Source organism: Phocoena sinus, chromosome 15 (genome assembly GCF_008692025.1).
Source record: "Phocoena sinus isolate mPhoSin1 chromosome 15, mPhoSin1.pri, whole genome shotgun sequence".
Classification (NCBI taxonomy): domain Eukaryota; kingdom Metazoa; phylum Chordata; class Mammalia; order Artiodactyla; family Phocoenidae; genus Phocoena; species Phocoena sinus.
The window spans coordinates 82,545,251-82,564,190 of record NC_045777.1 but is presented as its reverse complement, the minus strand read 5'-3'; the positions used below and the strand labels follow the sequence as shown (position 1 = coordinate 82,564,190).

At 47.4% G+C, this 18,940-nt stretch overlaps 1 protein-coding gene across 15 annotated transcripts in view; it reads left to right on the top strand.

Moving 5' to 3' along the window:
* TRRAP (transformation/transcription domain associated protein) overlaps positions 1-18,940 on the top strand; it is a 111,667-nt gene that overhangs the window by 59,301 nt on the left and 33,426 nt on the right. For all 15 annotated transcript variants that reach the window (XR_004345764.1, XM_032605107.1, XM_032605112.1 and 12 more), the window contains 18 exons: positions 450-608; positions 704-838; positions 1,194-1,304; positions 2,177-2,323; positions 3,748-3,961; positions 4,731-4,856; positions 5,289-5,435; positions 6,141-6,340; positions 6,898-7,019; positions 7,341-7,554; positions 9,474-9,653; positions 11,774-11,920; positions 13,127-13,246; positions 13,442-13,729; positions 13,896-14,033; positions 14,724-14,836; positions 15,267-15,402; positions 18,431-18,622. Coding sequence is in view for 14 of the 15 variants with exons in the window: in XM_032605107.1 (XP_032460998.1) it covers positions 450-608; positions 704-838; positions 1,194-1,304; positions 2,177-2,323; positions 3,748-3,961; positions 4,731-4,856; positions 5,289-5,435; positions 6,141-6,340; positions 6,898-7,019; positions 7,341-7,554; positions 9,474-9,653; positions 11,774-11,920; positions 13,127-13,246; positions 13,442-13,729; positions 13,896-14,033; positions 14,724-14,836; positions 15,267-15,402; positions 18,431-18,622 (2,889 nt within the window). In the remaining variant the exon portion in view is untranslated. The remainder of the gene's footprint in view (positions 1-449; positions 609-703; positions 839-1,193; positions 1,305-2,176; positions 2,324-3,747; positions 3,962-4,730; positions 4,857-5,288; positions 5,436-6,140; positions 6,341-6,897; positions 7,020-7,340; positions 7,555-9,473; positions 9,654-11,773; positions 11,921-13,126; positions 13,247-13,441; positions 13,730-13,895; positions 14,034-14,723; positions 14,837-15,266; positions 15,403-18,430; positions 18,623-18,940) is intronic.

Below are 18,940 nucleotides of genomic sequence, written 5' to 3'. Positions count from 1 at the left end.
TCACCCCCTTTGTTGGATTTATTTATATGTAGATATTTCCTGTAGATGTTTGGGTAAAGGAGAAGGGATTGAGTTAAAAGCTAATTCTTCTACAGCCAGCTCTTTTAGAGTTGGGAATTTGCCTCTTGGCATGGCTAATTTGTATGACATCAAGTCTGAAGCTTAACACACGTGACCTGACTTGCCTACCTAAAGATAATTCGGTGTTCAGCGTTTTTTAAAGATGGTCCTAAAAGGCTGAAACACGCTCTTATGTTGGGACTCAGTAGGGGGGAGGGGGAGTGGCAAACACACATACAAAAGGTGATGAGAATTTCTTTGCTAAAGTTACGGTTCAGAGTTCTTGGGCAGGAGGTTGGGCTGTGTGTGTTGGGGCCGAGGTGGGTTACGTGGGCGTGCGTGCGGGGCGGCACGCAGTGTCCCTGGCGTGACCTGGCCCGCGCCCGCAGGTGTACTACCCGGTGCGGCACCACCTGGTACAGCACATGGTCAGCGCCATGCAGAGGCTGGGCTTCACGCCCAGCGTCACCATCGAGCAGAGGCGGCTGGCCGTGGACCTGTCCGAAGTCGTCATCAAGTGGGAGCTGCAGAGGATCAAGGACCAGCAGGTAGGGCGTCAGCCCCTCGAGTCTCCCCTGACTGTTCTTTATGCCTCTCCCTGGAGAACAGTCAGGAAGGTCAAGTGTGTGTGTGTTTCTTTAAGCCGGATGCAGACATGGACCCAAATACAAGTGGAGAAGGAGTCAACTCTGTCTCATCTTCCATTAAAAGAGGCCTGTCGGTGGACTCTGCACAGGAAGTGAAGCGCTTCAGGACGGCGACGGGAGCCATCAGCGCAGTAAGAGCACATGCACAGGCTGCGAGCGCCGCCTTTTACGGGTTCATTTATCCAACAAACTTTGAATGTGGGCCGAGTGCCCAGCGCCACGCCAGCAGGACAGCTGGGAAAGGCTGCGCCCACAGCTAGAAACCCCACGATGTCCCACATTGCTGGCTTCCTGGACCTTGGGCCCTTTCAGTCTCACGCACGTGACCCCATACTTTCTCCACGGCTACTTTGCTTGTCCTTCTTCTGCAGAGACCATGCCCACCAGTGGTGTCCCTGACATCCAGGATGGGGTCTGCCCCGGGGAGGAGGGCCGCATGCAGTTAGTGGGCTGCGCTGTTGAGAACTCTCTTCCCGCTGTCTCCAGGTGTTTGGGCGGAGCCAGTCTCTGCCGGGTGCGGACTCCCTCCTTGCCAAGCCCATTGATAAGCAGCACACGGACACCGTGGTGAACTTCCTCATCCGCGTGGCCTGTCAGGTGTGGTATCTGCGTGTCTCAGGTTAGGGATCCTTCCGAACAAAGGCTGCTTGATAGGCTCCAGTGAGTTTGATTGTCTGTGATGGTTTGGTCAAAAAAGAAATAGACAAACCAGGGTCTGAGAGCTAGTTTTGCCCCTTTCATTCCAAATTCCGTTTATTTTGTGGCTTGCTAATATCTGAAATCTGCCTGTGTTTTATAATACGATTTAAAAAAACATTTCTTTTTTTAGTGGTGATGAAGTAATGGTATAGCTTATAATAGCATCTTGGTGTTGGGGAAACATGGCAGTTCAGTGATCTTGGGCAGATCACTTGACTTTCGAGTTATCTGTGTCAATGATGACCCAATCTACATAAGTTATGGACAACATTAGTAATTCAGCTGCTTTATAACTTGCATTTATCATTCAAATCAGTAATATATTTTCATGGAGTTGTTGGGAATCAATTCCTGAAACTTCATTTTTATATTTCAAAAAAGCTTGTAACTGAAATTTCCCTTACAAAGTAGTTTTTATAATTATTAAAAAATAGTATATCTTGCAACACTATTGAGGATCTCCAAGTACTGAAAACAGTCTTCTAAACGCTTCAACCGGTCCTTTCCTGTGTGCTGCAGCGTGCTGGGCACGGCCTGGGAGGCCCAGCTGATGGATTAATCGCACAAATGAGTGCAGATCACCACTGACCCACTGTGAGGGAGGAGGGAGTGTCCCCAGGGGGAGCAGAGACAGCTGGGTTGAAGCAAGGTTGAGTCAGAGAGGAGAGGAGGTGGAGCGCTGGGGTGGGAGGGCGCGGGGCAGCAGCTGGCGAGAGGCCTGTGAACACGTGTGCTGGGAAACTCGGGCTTGAACGTGAGTGAACTTCCAGGTTAACGACAACACCAGCACTGCGGGGTCTCCTGGGGAGGTGCTGTCCCGCCGGTGTGTCACTCTCCTGAAGACAGCCTTGCGACCAGACATGTGGTCCAAGTCGGAGCTCAAACTCCAGTGGTTCGACAAGCTGCTAATGAGCGTGGTAGGTGCGAGGGCCCAGGCACGGGCGGGCCACCAACCCCAATCTCCTTGCCCGCGGCTGGTCATGGCCCCTTTCGCCTCTTCCCCTGGCCACTGGCTGATGAGGAGGGAGTTTCATTCGCTGAAAATGGCTCTAAATCTTCAGCTCTCACCTCCACCCCAGGGAGAGTTGGGAGTTTTGAAAACAGAATAGTTCTCTTGCCTCTCACAGATTAATTTCTTAAACCCACCTACCTGCTGGCATGGAATAAACATTTTTAGTTGACTTATGCAACCACCTTTAATTTAAGTTGAATTTTTAAAATAGATTGAATGATGGACATAGCACTGTATAGTCAGGTAATTAGAGATAGCCCCAGATGGCTGATTATTTGTTGGATTTTTTGGTTGTTTTTGTTTCTGTAAAAACCACGATTCTGTAATTTTCTGGAGGTTGCAGAAGCTGTTCTCTTGCCTTATCCATTTCATTACCAGGATACAGTTCAGTTTATCTAGTTCTGTGGTGAAATTTGAAAGCTTTTGGTCTCAGGATGATCATACCTACTGTAAGCATTTGTTGTTTTGTGCTGCAAAGATTAGCATCATTGCTCAAGTTTTTTGAAAGGTTACACAGGTTAACCTGTGTTATGGAAACAGTAATAGGCCCCCTGAGTCTGCAGCACATGCTTGCTGCTTAACTTATTTGCAGATTTCTTTCCTCTTTTTCTCTTTGAAAGGTCAAATTATTTTCCTATCAAATGTAGTCACCGTTGAATCAAGCTCAGCCCCTTCACAGGCTGACGTTTTCTGAGGGCGATGGGTCTGCTCACACTGACTTCCTGCCTTTCCCCATGATCTGCCTCACAGCAGTGCACACACACGGTGTACCTGCAGGGCATGTGTGTGCGTCAGCCACAGACACGTGTTGTGAGGCCAAACTTAAATCCTTACTGTAAAACTTGTACTCTATTTTCTATTTTATTCTTTTGGGTTTTTTTTCTTTCTTTCTTTTTTAATGCTGACAATCTCTTCGGTTGATTTCATGATACACAGTTTCAAAGATACTTCCTTTTGGAAGGATATATGTATTTTAACTAAAAACATGAGAAAAAAGCAAAATTCATTGCAATAGTTGCCTTTTTAAACCAGATTTTAGTGATTTTCAAAATTTTAGTACTAAATATTGAATATTAATATCTTTCATGAGCTTAAGGGAAGTTTGACTAAATATTTAAAGCAAACTTATTAAAAGGAAGATTATGAAATCCTACTGTGTTAATAAAATATGGTGGTCATTTATATATCTAATGTGTTTATTCTTCAGTGGTTGTTTATTTCATTTCCAAGTACTTATTGACACGTGAAGTTTTAATTTCGCTTGGTTTCTGTTTGTAATTCGCTGTACTGTTTATCTCATCTGTGTGTGGCCTGTGTTCTCCGTTCCAGGAGCAGCCCAGTCAAGTGAACTATGGAAACATATGCACAGGATTGGAAGTGCTGAGCTTCTTGCTGACAGTGCTGCAGTCCCCAGCCATCCTGAGCAGCTTCAAACCCCTGCAGCGTGGAATCGCAGCCTGCATGACGTGCGGAAACACCAAAGTGTTACGAGCCGTCCACAGCCTTCTTTCACGCCTCATGAGTATTTTCCCAACGGAGCCAAGTATGTGACCTTTGCTGTTGGCACCTTTCTTTCTTTCCAAGTGGGTGGGTGGGCGCAGAGCTTGTTAGCTGAGAATGCTCTTCCTCCTGTTACTATAGTGAGCATTTTATTATTCTGCTTTTCTTTGTACCTTTAAACTTTCTTTAAAAGAAGTTGAGGGCTTCCCTGGTGGCGCAGTGGCTGAGAGTCTGCCTGCTGATGCAGGGGACGCGGGTTCGTGTCCCGGTCCGGGAGGATCCCACATGCCGCGGAGTGGATGGGCCCGTGAGCCATGGCCGCTGAGCCTGCGCGTCCGGAGCCTGTGCTCCGCGGCGGGAGAGGCCACAACAGTGAGAGGCCCGCGTACCGCAAAAAAAAAAAAAAAAAAAAGTTGACATAAAAACTTCATGGTAGCAGTCTGCATTAGCAGTTTTGTGTCTGCCTTGGAAATACAGTTTTCTTCATCAGCTGAACATACCATTTCCATATGGTATTTAAAGGAAGCTAGGTTAAAATATGTTGTCAGTTGTTGAACAGCTTACAAGATAGAATCTTGGCTTCTCATATGTAAGTGTATTTAGGGTATTCAGGCGAGGCTTGGTGGCATGAAAGGTGGTTACTGAGCTCTGTAAACTGGGAACCACGCGTCCTGCGGTGAGAGGTGCCTGTGTCAGTCACTGCAGGTCCCAGACAGCCAAGCTCAATGCTAGCCTGAGGAGAGTTAGCGTCCCAGAGCCTGGCCGGGCCCGCGAGCCGGACCCCAGAGCCCAGGTTCCCACTACTGTTTCAGGCACTTCGAGTGTGGCCTCCAAGTACGAGGAGCTGGAGTGCCTCTACGCGGCGGTGGGCAAAGTCATCTATGAGGGACTCACCAACTACGAGAAGGCCACCAGCGCCAACCCCTCCCAGCTCTTTGGTGAGCGTGTGTCCATCGTGGTTTTCCCAGCGTGGTCCAGCTGTGCACTGGATGAGCTTTTCCTTCTGGGGCCGAGGGGCGCTGACCCCTTGCAGGCGAAAATCTTCTTATGAGTTACAGTCGGCTCTCTGTATATTTTACATGGTTCCTTCGTGTCTGCAGCCCCTTGTACACAGATTCAGCTGACCCCGGATTGTGTGGCACTGTAGTCTAGTGAAAAAAAGCTATGCGTAATGGGCTCATGCAGTTCAGACCTGTGTGGTTTAAGGGTCACCTGTAATGTTGACATTTGGGATTAACCTGTACTTTTGTCAGAAATGGCACATTTTTGTCTAGCACATTTTTTTAATGTTTTGAGTTGTACGTTTTTGTGAATTACTCAATTTTTTTAAGACCTTTCTCAAAAAACACCTGTCACTCTCTACCTTTCAGGGACCCTGATGATCCTCAAGTCTGCCTGCAGCAACAACCCGAGCTACATCGACAGGCTGATCTCGGTCTTCATGCGCTCCCTGCAGAAGATGGTCCGAGAGCACCTGAGCCCGCAGGCCGCCTCGGGCAGCACGGAAGCAACCTCAGGTGACAGGCTCGGCCCCGTGTTCTTCCCTGAGGCTTCAACACCTAAACGTGCCGGCTGTGATTAGATTCTAAAGCGAACACGAATGTCTGTTGTTTTTATGCAGTTCAGTATCGTTTGCTCTTCACAAAGAGGTTCTGAGCATTTCATTTACAACCATAAAAAGAGTCACTTTTAAAATGAACTGCTTTTAAAGATTGTGAATGTCAGAATGAAGAAATTTGAGCAACATTCATCACTAGATGAGAGTTATCTAACAATTTTGCTATAAAACAGAGATTGCTATTATCAGAACTATTATTTCTGAAGAAGAATTAAGTCACTGGTTCCAGATCTGAGCTGTGAGCTTCAGGAATCGGCGATGAATGTTGGTGTGCGGCAGGGAGCTGCGGTTGTCACTCTGCCAGTTGCCCCTCGGAGCACCAGTGCCATGCATGTGACTTCAGGGCTTGGCTGTATGCGGGGTTTCCTGCAGTGGTCCCACCAGCTCCATCATCCCTTCCCCTGTGAGGAGGCTCTTATAGGGCCCCCCTGGCAAGGCGGGGTAGTCAGAAAGCCATGAGGCACTTCAAATCCCAGAGCTCTAGTTGCAGAAGATACTTTGGGGAGGAAATGGGCAGAATCCAGAGTGCCTTGCAGTGCGGGTGGTTGGTTGCCTGCTCAGGCGAGTTGGTAGAGATCGTTGGGCTCTTTCTCCGCTTGAGCAGGAACCAGTGAGCTGGTGATGCTGAGTCTGGAGCTGGTGAAGACACGCCTAGCTGTGATGAGCATGGAGATGAGGAAGAACTTCATCCAGGCCATCCTGACCTCCCTCATTGAGAAATCCCCCGATGCCAAAATGCTCCGGGCCGTGGTTAAAATTGTGGAAGAATGGGTTAAAAATAATTCCCCGATGGCAGCCAATCAGGTGAGCTGCGAAGAGGGGCTGTGCTCTGGCCAGGTGATCTTCCTGTGTGTGTAAAAGGGAATTCAGGTGTCGCATTCTAAGCTCTTCTGCAAGTTCTCAAACAAAACATTTTTTTCTCCAGTGTTTGCGTTCACCGAATCTTCCCTTACGGTGGATTTTTCTCACTGTGCTTAACAGATTTTAAACAGAAATTTGGAATAACTGGTCACTTATCTTATAAGGTTTTACTTCTGTTAAAATGTTAAATGAACCTTACTTGTTAGTCTTCTATGGTGGTGAAGTTAAGCCAAAAATAATAATGATGGGGGATTATTATTTGATTTAGTAAGATGCTTTCAAACTTCTGATTTGTTTTTTAGTTTAGTTGCTTTTATGTTGGCACCTATCTTGATCTTAAGCATCCGAAGAACCATTTAGAAACAGCCTTGTCTTATTTTACCTGACAAGATCGTAAGAGCTTAAAAATTGGTAGAGCATATGGCTGAAATACTTGGGAGCATGTCTTTTTTCAAACAGAAATAATTGACCTTTTCTTTTAAAAAAACAAATTTGTACAGACACCTACACTCCGGGAGAAGTCCATTTTGCTTGTGAAAATGATGACCTACATCGAAAAGCGTTTTCCAGAAGACCTCGAACTAAATGCACAGTTTTTAGACCTTGTTAACTACGTCTACAGGTAATCACAGCAATTAATCAAATGTTGCTCGTGTCAGTCCCCGGCCTGCCCTCTGACTAGCCAGTAATGTGACTTTTTAATCCTCTCATTATATCTAAATTTTAAATGTTCATTTAAATCACATAACATACTTTGGCATCATTAATGAGCCTTTTTGCTCAAATGCTGCATCAGCCCAGGACGATTTGGAACACACTCTTGGCCTTCATGGAGGCTTTTCGGAAAGCTGGTGTCCACTTGTTCACTGCTCGTTTGCTTACGGCCTGAGGGTCCCCCGTCCTGCGTAGCTCTGCTATCTCGGTGTCGTTCCTTGGATTTCAGGGATGAGACGCTTTCTGGCAGCGAGCTGACTGCGAAACTTGAGCCTGCCTTTCTCTCTGGGCTGCGCTGCGCCCAGCCACTCATCAGGGCCAAGTTTTTCGAGGTTTTCGACAACTCTATGAAGCGTCGCGTCTACGAGCGCCTGCTCTACGTGACCTGCTCCCAGAACTGGGAGGCCATGGGGAGCCACTTCTGGATCAAGCAGTGCATTGAGGTAGGACGGACCCAGCTCATGGTCCGTGTGGGGGGCCTGGGGCCGGGTGTCCACACACGCAAAGACAGATTAGACATCTCTACCACAAGACCGCTTTAATCTCTAGTAGGAAGGGAAAAGGCTTAAAGCAGGAAGGGTAGAGCAGCCAGGCCAGACCAGCCTGACAACGCTGTGGGCTCTGACCCCTTAGTGCAAGAGGCCAGGGTGCTGGAGATGAGGCTCTGCGTGAACGGTCAGGCTGTTTCAGTGGACAGCAGTTCAGATGGTCTCTGATGTTGTTCACGGGATTGTAGTCAAACTTCTGGCTTCATTCTTTGGATTAATCACCAACAAACATACTGCATCAGGCCACCTAGGTTTTCCGAAGCAGGTTACCGATGCTGTGCAAATAGGTTACCAGACCACTTTGTCTAATGAGACAAGGTTGTGAAATTCTCTTTGAGGGAAAAGAAGGGAATCGTGGCCCTGGGTTTCAGTGAGAGCTTGTTGGCGTGTTTCCTTTGGTGCTGAGTGTACGTTTTCTTAGTGCTGTAAATAGCAGTATCTGGAACTTCACAAATGGCAACACAGTGGGCAGAGTTCCCTGATTTATTCTTCATTCTTTCACGAGACTACCGATTGCTATTAGGTGCCAAGCCCTGGGGTAGGAAGTGACAAAGACGAAAAAGACATTGGACCATGTAGAGGACAGGGCAGGCTGAAGGGCGCAGCTAGGAACCTGCTGTCCTGCCTCCTTCGTCCTGTGTGTCTGGTCCATCGCCAGGTGTTACCAGTTCAAGGCCACTCGCTTTTCTCCCTCCCCTCTCTGGCTCACGAAGATGACAGGAATGGTGTCCTTAGTGTTCACCCACCTTCTCTCCTGCCCGCCACAGTTCTTACTGTTGCAAACTTGTTCTGATAGAGTAAAGCAGACTGTGTCGCTCCTTGCCTTTGTACCCAGCACAAGACCCCACCTCCAGGATACCGTCTCGCTGGCCCCTCTCCAGCCCTGTGCTGCCCCTCTGCCCCCGCTCGTTAGTCTCCAGCCTCCCTGGCCTCCCGGGTTCTCACACATGCCACGTTCCTGACACCCACGCTGAACTGAAGCAGGCGCCCTTGTATCCTCTGTTGCCTGCCCATTCCCTGGGCTGCGTCATCACGATGAGCGTGTGTGTGTGTTATGTGTTGATGTTGGTCTCGTCCTTCCCTCTGACACTCCAGCCTCACCGGGCGGGGGCACTGTCTCTGTGAAGTTGACAAACGAATCTCCAGGGCCTCACACAGTACATAGTGGGTGTTCAGTAAGAATGCAAGAGTGGCTGGGTCGGGGGTGGTGTGAGCCGGGTCGGGGCTTCGGGGAATAGTCTCGGGGGTGTTGCGTGCACGTGGGGACTGTTACCTCATGGGTGCCCCGCTAGGGAGCTCACACCATCCCCTGCGGACTGTGCGGAGCCCCTGGCGGTGTCGGGAGGGGGTGCCGAGGTCAGCTTGTGGAATAAGATGAGTTTGAGAAGAGTAAGTCGAGATGAGTTAGGAAGCTGTGTCTGGGCAGGAGGTGACGGCTGCCTGGCTGTTCAGGAGGTGATACCGGCAGGACCCGGTGAGGTGGGTGGGAGACGAGAGAGACGGGAAAATGGGCGGATGGAGCAACAGCAGCTGCACTCCTGCCTGGGTGACGCCTCTGAGAGGAAAGGGGAGGAGTCCTGTCTGGTAGGGAGAGAGATGCCCAGTTTACGCCTAGACACAGAGTCAGGGGTACCTGAGTGGGGACGCTGGGAGAGAGGGCCAGACTCCTTTCGAAGCTGGAGGGTGTAGAGCGAACTGGGGACTAGGGTCATCAGCATGTGCTGGTCGAGGCAACTCGGGGTTAATGGGGTCCACACGCCAGAGCACCAGGCGTGCATCCCAGGTTTGTCTTCTCTCCCGCAAACCCCCTCCAGCTCCTCTTGGCTGTATGTGAGAAGAGCACGCCCATCGGGACCAGCTGCCAGGGCGCCATGCTCCCGTCCATCACCAACGTCATCAACCTGGCCGATAGCCACGACCGCGCAGCCTTCGCCATGGTCACACACGTCAAGCAGGAGCCCCGGGAGCGGGAGAACAGCGAGTCCAAGGAGGAGGTAACGCCCAGCGCACAGTGCCACCGTTCCACCGCGGGGCTCCCATCCCTGTTGGAGAATTTTGTATCAGCCTTAGAATATTTTTAGGGCAAGAGCAATGTGTTAAAACCTGTCTCTGCCTGAAAGCTCTGAACGTGGTACTGTGTTCAATACTTATATTTTCCTATTTTTAATGTGGAGGTATAATTGACATACATCCTGTTAGTCTCAGGTGTACAGTGTAATGATTTGGCATTTGTATATACTGCGAAACGATCATCACAGTAAGTCTGGTCAACATCCATCGTCACACATAGTTACAGAAGTGTTTCCTTGTGAGGAGAACTTTTAAGACCTACTCTCTGGGCAACTTTCAAATACGCAGTACAGCATTGTTAACTGCAGTCCCCATGCTGTACGTTACATCCCTAGGACTTCTTTATCTTATAACTGGAAGTTTGTACCTTTTGACTCCGTGACCCATTCCACCTGCCTGCCATCCTCTGCCTTTGGCAACCTCCAGTCTGTTCTCTGTATTTAGGAGCTTGTGTGTGTGTATTTAGATTCTACACATAAAATTGAAATCATATGATTGATTTCAGTTAGCATAATGCCCTCAAGGCCTATCCATGTTGTCGCAAATGGCAAGGTTTCATTCATTTTTATGACTGAATAATATCCATGCATCTGTTGATGGACACTTGGTTATTTCCATTCAGTTAGATGTTTTTAAAGGCAGAATTGATAAGCACCTTGTCTCATCATTAAATTTTGAGAGAGATCACTTTGTCATGGGCTGTGCTGCTGAGCAAAGGGTATTTTACTCTTTGGTAATTGTTCTCCCCAAGTCAGGAGTAGCCCGTGTTGTATTACAAAGCACTGCTCCAGGAAGTGACGCTGTCATGAAGGAACTGTGGCTCTAGCTGGCTCCGCGGTCCACCTACTGTGAACCTCCTGTGTCTCTACCCAGTCCTGGCAGGGGCGGCTGTGGAGCCCAGACCCGACCGGCAGGGCAGAGCCTTGGTCCTGCTGACTGTCAGTACCCCGTGTGGAGTGGCTGACACCACGCAGGGTGTTGGTCTGTAAGCTGTTTCCTTTAGGGTGTTGGCCCCTGGAAGCTCAGTCTGCCTGCAGTGTTGGGTGTTAGAAGACAGCCAGTCAGTGTTGAAGGAGGAGGGTACCCTCTTTGCTTTAAAAGGGGTAGTTGGTACCCTCTTCTGTATGTGAGGCATCCACTTATTTTATTTACAAATAAAAATTTTCTTCACTTAGTTGCTAAGCACTAGGTCATTTGGTGATAGAACCGTTTTCTCTTTCTGTTGTCCTCCCGTGTGAAATAAGTTGCCAGCTTTGAAGTGATTCTTCTGCATTTTCAGGGCGCGCACCAAATGGCCACTAGCGTGACTTAGAGCCTAGTCCGATGATTGGACTTTTGACTGTGACTTCTCAGAAAATTCAGAGGGAAATAAGGTTCATTCTTTTTGGGGGATGTGTTGTGTAAAACACCATGCCAGCAAGGTTCTGTGCATTGGCCTGACAGTATTATTAATCTGAATGAGCAAGACAGCCAGGCAGCTATGTTGCATTTTATTTATTTATTTTTGGCTGCATTGGGTCTTCGTTGCTGCGCGCGGGCTTTCTCTAGCTGCAGCGAGTGGGGGCTACTCTTTGTTGCGGGTTGCAGGCTTCTCACTGCGGTGGCTTCTCTTGCTGTGGAGCACAGGCTCTAGGTGTGTGGGCTTCAGTAGTTGTGGCGCACGGGCTTAGTTGCTCCGCGGCATGTGGGATCTTCCCGGACCAGGGGTCGAACCCATGTCCCCTGAATTGGCAGATGGATTCTTAACCACTGCGCCACCAGGGAAATCCCTAAAGTTGTAATTTCTTTTTAACTTTGCTTTCCATAATCCACATACGAAAGCAAAATGGTGACATTTTTGTAGTGTCATGTAAGAAAGAGAGCTAGGTCTGTTCTAGTTTAATCTGCTTGTTTTTTATTTTAGAATTCAAGATTATTTAATCATAAACTTCCAAGAAACTAAAATTTTATTTACCAAAAGTGTAACAAGAAGTTTACAGGAGTTGTGATTGTTGATTTTCTTCAGTTGACCTTTTGGTTTTACATGTTTGTTTCTGTTTTTTAGGATGTGGAGATAGATATTGAACTAGCTCCTGGAGATCAGACCAGCACGCCCAAAACCAAAGAACTTTCGGAAAAGGACATTGGAAACCAGCTGCATATGTTAACCAACAGACACGACAAATTTCTTGATACGCTCCGGGAAGTGAAGGTGTGTGCAAATTTGGGGGGATAGTTGTGGTTCTCCCCCTGCCCCTGAACATTTTGAACAGTCCATGAACCCATGGACTCCCCCATTCACTGCTCGAGGTGATCGTTTCTATAGCCAGGTCTGTGGATACTCGTGGCCATTGAGTACTTTGGCCTCTGCCACGCTGACTTGGAGCAAGGAGGCACCTGGCGCCCTGACCGGGGTGAGGGGAGCAGCCACATGAGGTCAGCCAGGCTCGTTTCATCATGGCCTTCCTCACTGGGCAGCCTGAGTAGCAAGTAGGAGTATTTTCCACTTAAATGTTTTCTTCCATTTTCCTTGGAATATTTGTATCCTTGGGTTTTGCATTTTTAATAGAGATGTGGGTATGAGAGTGAATTCCCTTGACCTGTTGTTGGGTAAAAAGGACAACGTGATTGTGACGTGTGTGTCTCCGTCTTGGGCAGCAGGGCCCATGGAGGGACGGCAAGTGTGTGCCTGAGCCCCTCAGTGCCGGCTTCTTGATGCCACATGGGGAGCTGGGCTTCAAGCAGCCAGAAACGTGGCTGTTTATAAGAAATTCATACTTCAAAAACCACGGAGCTGTGGACAAAATCAAACGCATCTGTGGATTTGATATACCCTCTGGGCCCCTGGTTTCCAACTCCGACCCCATTTGTGGGGTGTTCCGGTTCAGCCCTGTGCGTTCCAGGCACCTCTCCCACTCTTGCCTGCTGTCAGTTGCAGAGACTCTGAACTTTCATGGTTCTTGATTTGTTCTTCGGAATTACACCTGTTGGCAAATAGCTTAGCTCGTATGTGTATGCTTCTCCTGTTTCCTCTTCATGTCTTCAGTAGCCTCTGCTTTGATGGCGCCTGTGTGCCTCTCGTTTGCACTTTAAGCATCAGCATTGTGTTCGTACTTCTCGGGCCTGGTGGAATCAGGAATACGAAATGCCCTTGGAAGTTAAAAATGTAGGTGTGTCACTGGTGAGCCCCTTACCCAGGTCCTGGCTCAGCTGCTAAGCACACCGGGGATCTGTGGTGCTCAGAATCTGTGTTTCACTGTGACATGACGTTTGTTCAGGTCTTTGAAAGTTTGGAAGTGGAGGAGCGTGTGGTAAGGTGGGGCAGTAACGTTTCCTGACCGGGGACGTGTGGGGCAGCCGCATGGCAGGGGTTTCAGCACCAGCCCTTGCCCGCTACACCGGTCTTTCCTCTCTGCAGACTGGAGCCCTGCTCAGCGCTTTCGTCCAGCTGTGCCACATCTCCACCACGCTGGCCGAAAAGACATGGGTCCAGCTTTTCCCCAGATTGTGGAAAATCCTGTCTGACAGACAGCAGCATGTGAGTCTATTTTTTCAGTCCTCTTTTGAAAAATATAGTTTTAGCTTTTGATAGGTATTTGATTAAGTTTCAAAGGCTGAGGAAACTAGTATTCTCCAAGAGTGAATTATCAAAAATATCCCAGATGCTGAGTGAGAGAGTAAAGACGGGCTGATTTTTGCACGAGACCCAGGTCAACCTGCTCTTGGGTTTCAGGCTCTGGCGGGCGAGATCAGCCCATTCCTGTGCAGCGGCAGCCACCAGGTGCAGCGGGACTGCCAGCCCAGCGCTCTCAACTGCTTTGTGGAGGCCATGTCCCAGTGTGTCCCTCCCATCCCCATCCGGCCCTGCGTGCTCAAGTACCTGGGGAAGACCCACAACCTCTGGTTCCGCTCCACCTTGATGCTCGAGCACCAGGCCTTTGAGAAAGGGCTGAGCCTGCAGATTAAGCCCAAGCAAACGACCGAGTTTTATGAGCAGGAGAGCATCACTCCGCCTCAGCAGGTGAGGCCCCGCCTTGCTTTGCTGGTCACGTCTTCCTTGCTGGTGACTTCGTGGTCCCAGCAAACATCTCCCCAGTGATTTTAAATTAGGTACCGTGAAGTTGCTTTGTTGGGGCAGGGGGAAGGCAGTTGTCATGAGCACTCAGAAACTGGGACCTGTGTTTCAGGAGATTCTGGATTCCCTCGCTGAGCTTTACTCTCTGTTACAAGAGGAAGACATGTGGGCGGGCTTGTGGCAGAAGCGTTGCAAGTACTCGGAGACAGCGACGGCCATCGCCTATGAGCAGCACGGGTTCTTCGAGCAGGTAGTGCCGTCGGGCGGGACGTCCAGGTCGCATGGGTGGTGAAAGGCGTTTATAGTGGTTCTTCAGTATGTCCTCCAGTCAGTTCGTGTCTAAATAAGATATTTACTGTTTTCTTTGAAGCATTTATTTATCCACATAAAGACTCTTAGATTAAAGTCTCAATTTCAGAGAAACATACGTATGTGACGTGAACACTTTTAAAGCTCAGTCCTGACTCATTACTGCTAGTTGCTAATGTGGATGCTTCTTATCTACAGTCATTGATCCTGTTGGAAGTAGTAGGTAGATTGTGATCAGTGTGAGATTTTAATCCTCGTGCCTGTCCTTTCACTGTAGTGTGGGTCACTGTCGCAGGTATGGTCGCAGCCGCGTGTAGGACACTGAGCCACAGAAACTCCAGAGGCAGAGGCACGGGCTGTGGCCCCTGCTCTCATATCTGACGGATGGAAAAATGAACCCAGGGTCTGGGCAGTCTCCCTCCCGCTCCTTCCGTTGTATGTGGGGAATTGTGCACCTTCTCCTCCACTCTCTTCTATTCTCTGAATGGAGAATTCTGGGTGTTGGGTGACCTTAGAGAAGAGCAGCGAGACACCCCTGGGTCTGTGATGCAACTTGCCCTAAATAATTGAGCAATGGCCATGTAAAAGTTTCTAGTTAAACCGCAGTTTGAAAGCAGTTTAACTTTTTTAGGCACAAGAATCATATGAAAAGGCAATGGATAAAGCCAAGAAAGAACATGAGAGGAGTAATGCCTCCCCTGCTATTTTCCCGGAATACCAGCTTTGGGAGGACCACTGGATTCGGTAAGCTGAACAGTGACGTGTTCAAGAATCAGTTAAGGAAACCAGTGAGAATCTCTGAAATTTTCTCATAATGAGTGTTTTTAAGAGGGAACTTTGCTGCTTTCTTTATGGCCCCGTGAAGAAAAGAACAAACAAAAACCTATAAATAGCTTTTAAAGTCTTGAGTAATTGAGAGTGTGTTGGAGAAACAGTGAATGACTCCTGCTCTCCACAGGCTCCGGAGCTCTGAGCTCTGTGCTGCAGGGGCTGCGGTTCTTGCTGCTCCAGGGGCACGCATAGTTTACTGCCCTGGGGCACCTCAGCATCCCGCAGAAGCCCACCCTTCTCTGTTTGGGGGAAACACTTTTTCCTTTCGGTGGAATGGAAGTGACTTAAAATCCCATCTGTGGGTGTGGTCACTGAGCTTTGGCCCTGGATCCCTGGTCTCTAGGTGCTCCAAGGAGCTGAACCAGTGGGAAGCCTTGACGGAGTACGGCCAGTCCAAAGGTCACATTAACCCTTACCTGGTCCTGGAGTGTGCTTGGCGGGTGTCCAACTGGACCGCCATGAAGGAGGCGCTGGTGCAGGTGAGACCCCACCCCTCCCTGCCCACCCCGTGACTCGTCCATGCTCAGGTCACAGTCTCCACAGCTGAGTGGGGCCCTGTTGCCAAAGCTGTGAGTCTCTGGAGATTTCCCTTCACTCACAGCAAGCTGGGCATTTTGACAGATGAAAGAGAGCGCTTGGAAAGCAAGAGTTATTTTGGGTTATCACGAACATCTTTCCTGAGTTTGAGTTAAATTATAACTTAAGTATTAGTTCATTATTGAGTTACTTACAAAAAGTATCAGGTGGAGACCTTGGATTCTCTGAGAAAACAGTAATGTCTGGAGAAATTTGGAAAAACAGAGGCAATTGTACAGGTGGACTTGGTTTGGCAGAAGCTCTGCAGCAGTGAGTACAGCAAAGGTGAATTGTACAAGCCCAGGGCCTGGCACAGTAGCTGCTGTTAGTAAGTTTGTTACATGAAAACGGTAGCACGTTCAAAGCATGTCTTGCGTTACGGAAGTGGTAATTGTGCAGTGTAAGTGAACGTGAGCCGTCAATGTGGTTGAGCGCTGCATTTTCAAAAATTAAACTCCGTCCAGAGGAGTTCGGTGCATGACGGGAGAGCAGGCACAGAGGTACAGTTTCCTTTCTCACACTGGGAAGCCTGTGTCAGGGCATCAGAAGTTATGGTGTCAGACAGTGCAGCTGTGTTGTCTGAACCCCACGTCGTCGTCGTCGTCGTCGTCGTCATCGTCATCATCATCATCATCATCACTGTCACCACCATCATCACCATCATCAAAGCCTTGAGTGGTCTGTGAAAGCAGCTATTCTTGTTGCTCTTTATTTTTTCCTGCATCTGTACCCTTCTGTGATTTTCTCCCTTGGCCCCTTTTCTTTGCTGCTGCTCCTCGGTTTTTGACCTTTTCTATGTGGTGTCAGTGTTATGGGGTTTAGGGGTTTACACTATTGTCCTGTTCTCACCTTCCCCCTTTACCTAGTAAGGGTTTATTTACAGTCACACCAATGATTCTCCTTCCTTAGTATGGAGATTCAAAAGCACATTGAGATTATAGGCCACTTTGTTTGAAAGGATTAACCTAAAATTTTAACTTGTATTGTGGATACCATGCTTATTTTGTTACTTCTGCTGCTTTTAAACAAAATGCAAAAGATCGAAGAACTGAAGTAGTCACAAGCTGTTAACTCCAGAGTGGCTACAGAGCCCAGGGTCTGGGCTCTCAGGATGGGACCTGGGAAATGGCTCACCTGATATAGGGAGCTGGTGTTACTCTGAGAAATAACCAATCACTTATGTAGGTAAACAGAAATAAATATTTTGCTGACAGGTTGCATTTACAGTTGATTGTTCTTTATTCTGATAAACATTCTCCTTTATTTTATCTCAGTGTAAAAATATTTATATTATAAATAAGTATTTATAGCTCACTCTAATGGTTTCTTTTTCTCCTTTCCAAGGTTTCACTTAGCAGGATATGTGCAGTATCATACCGTCCATAGGTCTGACAAATGAACTTCTTCTTTCACAAATTTTTGATTACTTTCCCAAAATTTTAAAGCACTTACTGGTTAGAAAAAGCTCAAAGTATATTAATAAGCACTCTGGGTAATCTGCAGTAAATTAATTCCAAATGGTCTTGATAGTACTAACTTATTTACTCATTTACCAGTATTTAAAAGAAAAAATATCAAATTACCTTTCTTTTTCCTCCTGGGTCTTGCGATTATGGGGCTGCTTGTAGTAGTTCATTTCTTGGTTTGATTTAATAAATGGGGTAATTTTTTTCAGTGGAGGAGAAATTAGAAGACAGGCCTTTGTTCTTAACGTTACAGAGGGCAGGTGTGATTGACAAAAGTCTGTCTTAAATAGTGTTTAAGTCCAGAAAATGTAAGATTTTAGGTGTAATTTTAGAGGATCATGTAGGAAGCAGATGTGTTTACAAGGTTGTCTCCCTGAATTTCTTTATCACCGGATTACTGAGAACTAAGAGGGGCCATCGATGTGACTCTGCTGTGAAAAAGTCAGATGTCAGAAAACAAGGCCAGGTGTTATGTCAGCGCATTATTATTACCATCACTGCTCTTACATCATTTGTACAGAGAGCAGCATGGGACTAAGACGTGTGTAATTTCTATTGTTACTTCCCAAAGGTGCTTCACAATGAATGTCTCATTGATCTTGTTACAGCAAGTCCTATAAAATTCTTTTAAGAATATCTCTATATTCTTTCATTTTTTTATACACAAAGAGATTATTTTTGAAAAGAGTTTAATTTTTTAATTTACATTTTTAAAAATGCTCTGTAAAAGGCTGATAAAATGCAATGAGTTCTAATGCCTTCTTTAGAAAGTGGTGGGCAAACACAGGTGCTTTCCTGGGCACACCTGGATCCTCTACCTGGGCTTAGGGCCAGTGGGAGGAAACGTGATGGCTCTGGGCTCTGTCTACTTCATCAGAACTGATAACCAAGATATGAGAAATCTGGGGGAAAGTTTATAGTAGATAATAAAGTGCAGCTTTTAAATGACAGTAAAATTTATGAATGTTCACTCATATTCTTATAAGCCTGAATCGCTGCCTTCAGCTTCCTTATATAATGTGGAACAAGTTAGATTAGTTTCCCAGGATAACAGTGTGAATTGGAAACAATTCAAAATTATACTGATATTTCTCAGAGAGGAGATGAGCACATATTTAATCCTTTGAAAATTCACTGGCTGACTTTGTACGTTATTCATCTGGTCCGTCATAATGGTGTTGATCAGTTTCCCCTTTCTGGAACTACTAGTGACCTTAAAGCAAGGAGTCTGTGGCACCTCCATAGATAGAGAGATTGGCCACTCATTGGTATTCGGCAAAGAAGAGTGTCCAGAAAAAATCTAAAGCATGATGACGTCTCTAAAGAAAATGAGTATCTATTTATAGCTTAATTTCTGTTTATTGCTTTGCAAACTGGCTACCAAAAAATTGACTTTACTTTCTGACTCTTTCCACTGAGAGGAAGTATACCCATTGTTTCCTATGTGATATTCTTCCATAACCAGGTAGAAGTAAGTTGTCCAAAGGAGATGGCGTGGAAGGTCAACATGTACCGTGGATACCTGGCTATCTGCCACCCTGAGGAGCAGCAGCTCAGCTTCATCGAGCGCCTGGTGGAAATGGCCAGCAGCTTGGCCATCCGCGAGTGGCGGCGGCTGCCCCATGTGGTGTCCCACGTGCACACACCTCTTCTCCAGGTGGGTCCCTCATAGCAGAGCTCCTCCTGTCCAGGCTTAGGTCCATAAGCTGAGCTGGACGGGAGAGGAAACTCCTTCCACTTGTCGTTTCCCATTTAAACTCATCCTCGGTGAAAGGAAGGCCAGAGTCAAAATGGAGAGGACTAAAATGTTGCGTCTCATTTTTGGTGCTTCCAAGGGATTTAAGTGACAGAAGCCGTCCCACAGGAGTGATCTTGATGATTTTCATTTTTGCTTTAGGAATATTCTTTAATGCCCACTGTACCACCATCAGTGTGATGCCACTGTTCAGTCTGAAAAGGTCTCTCCTCCTCTTGA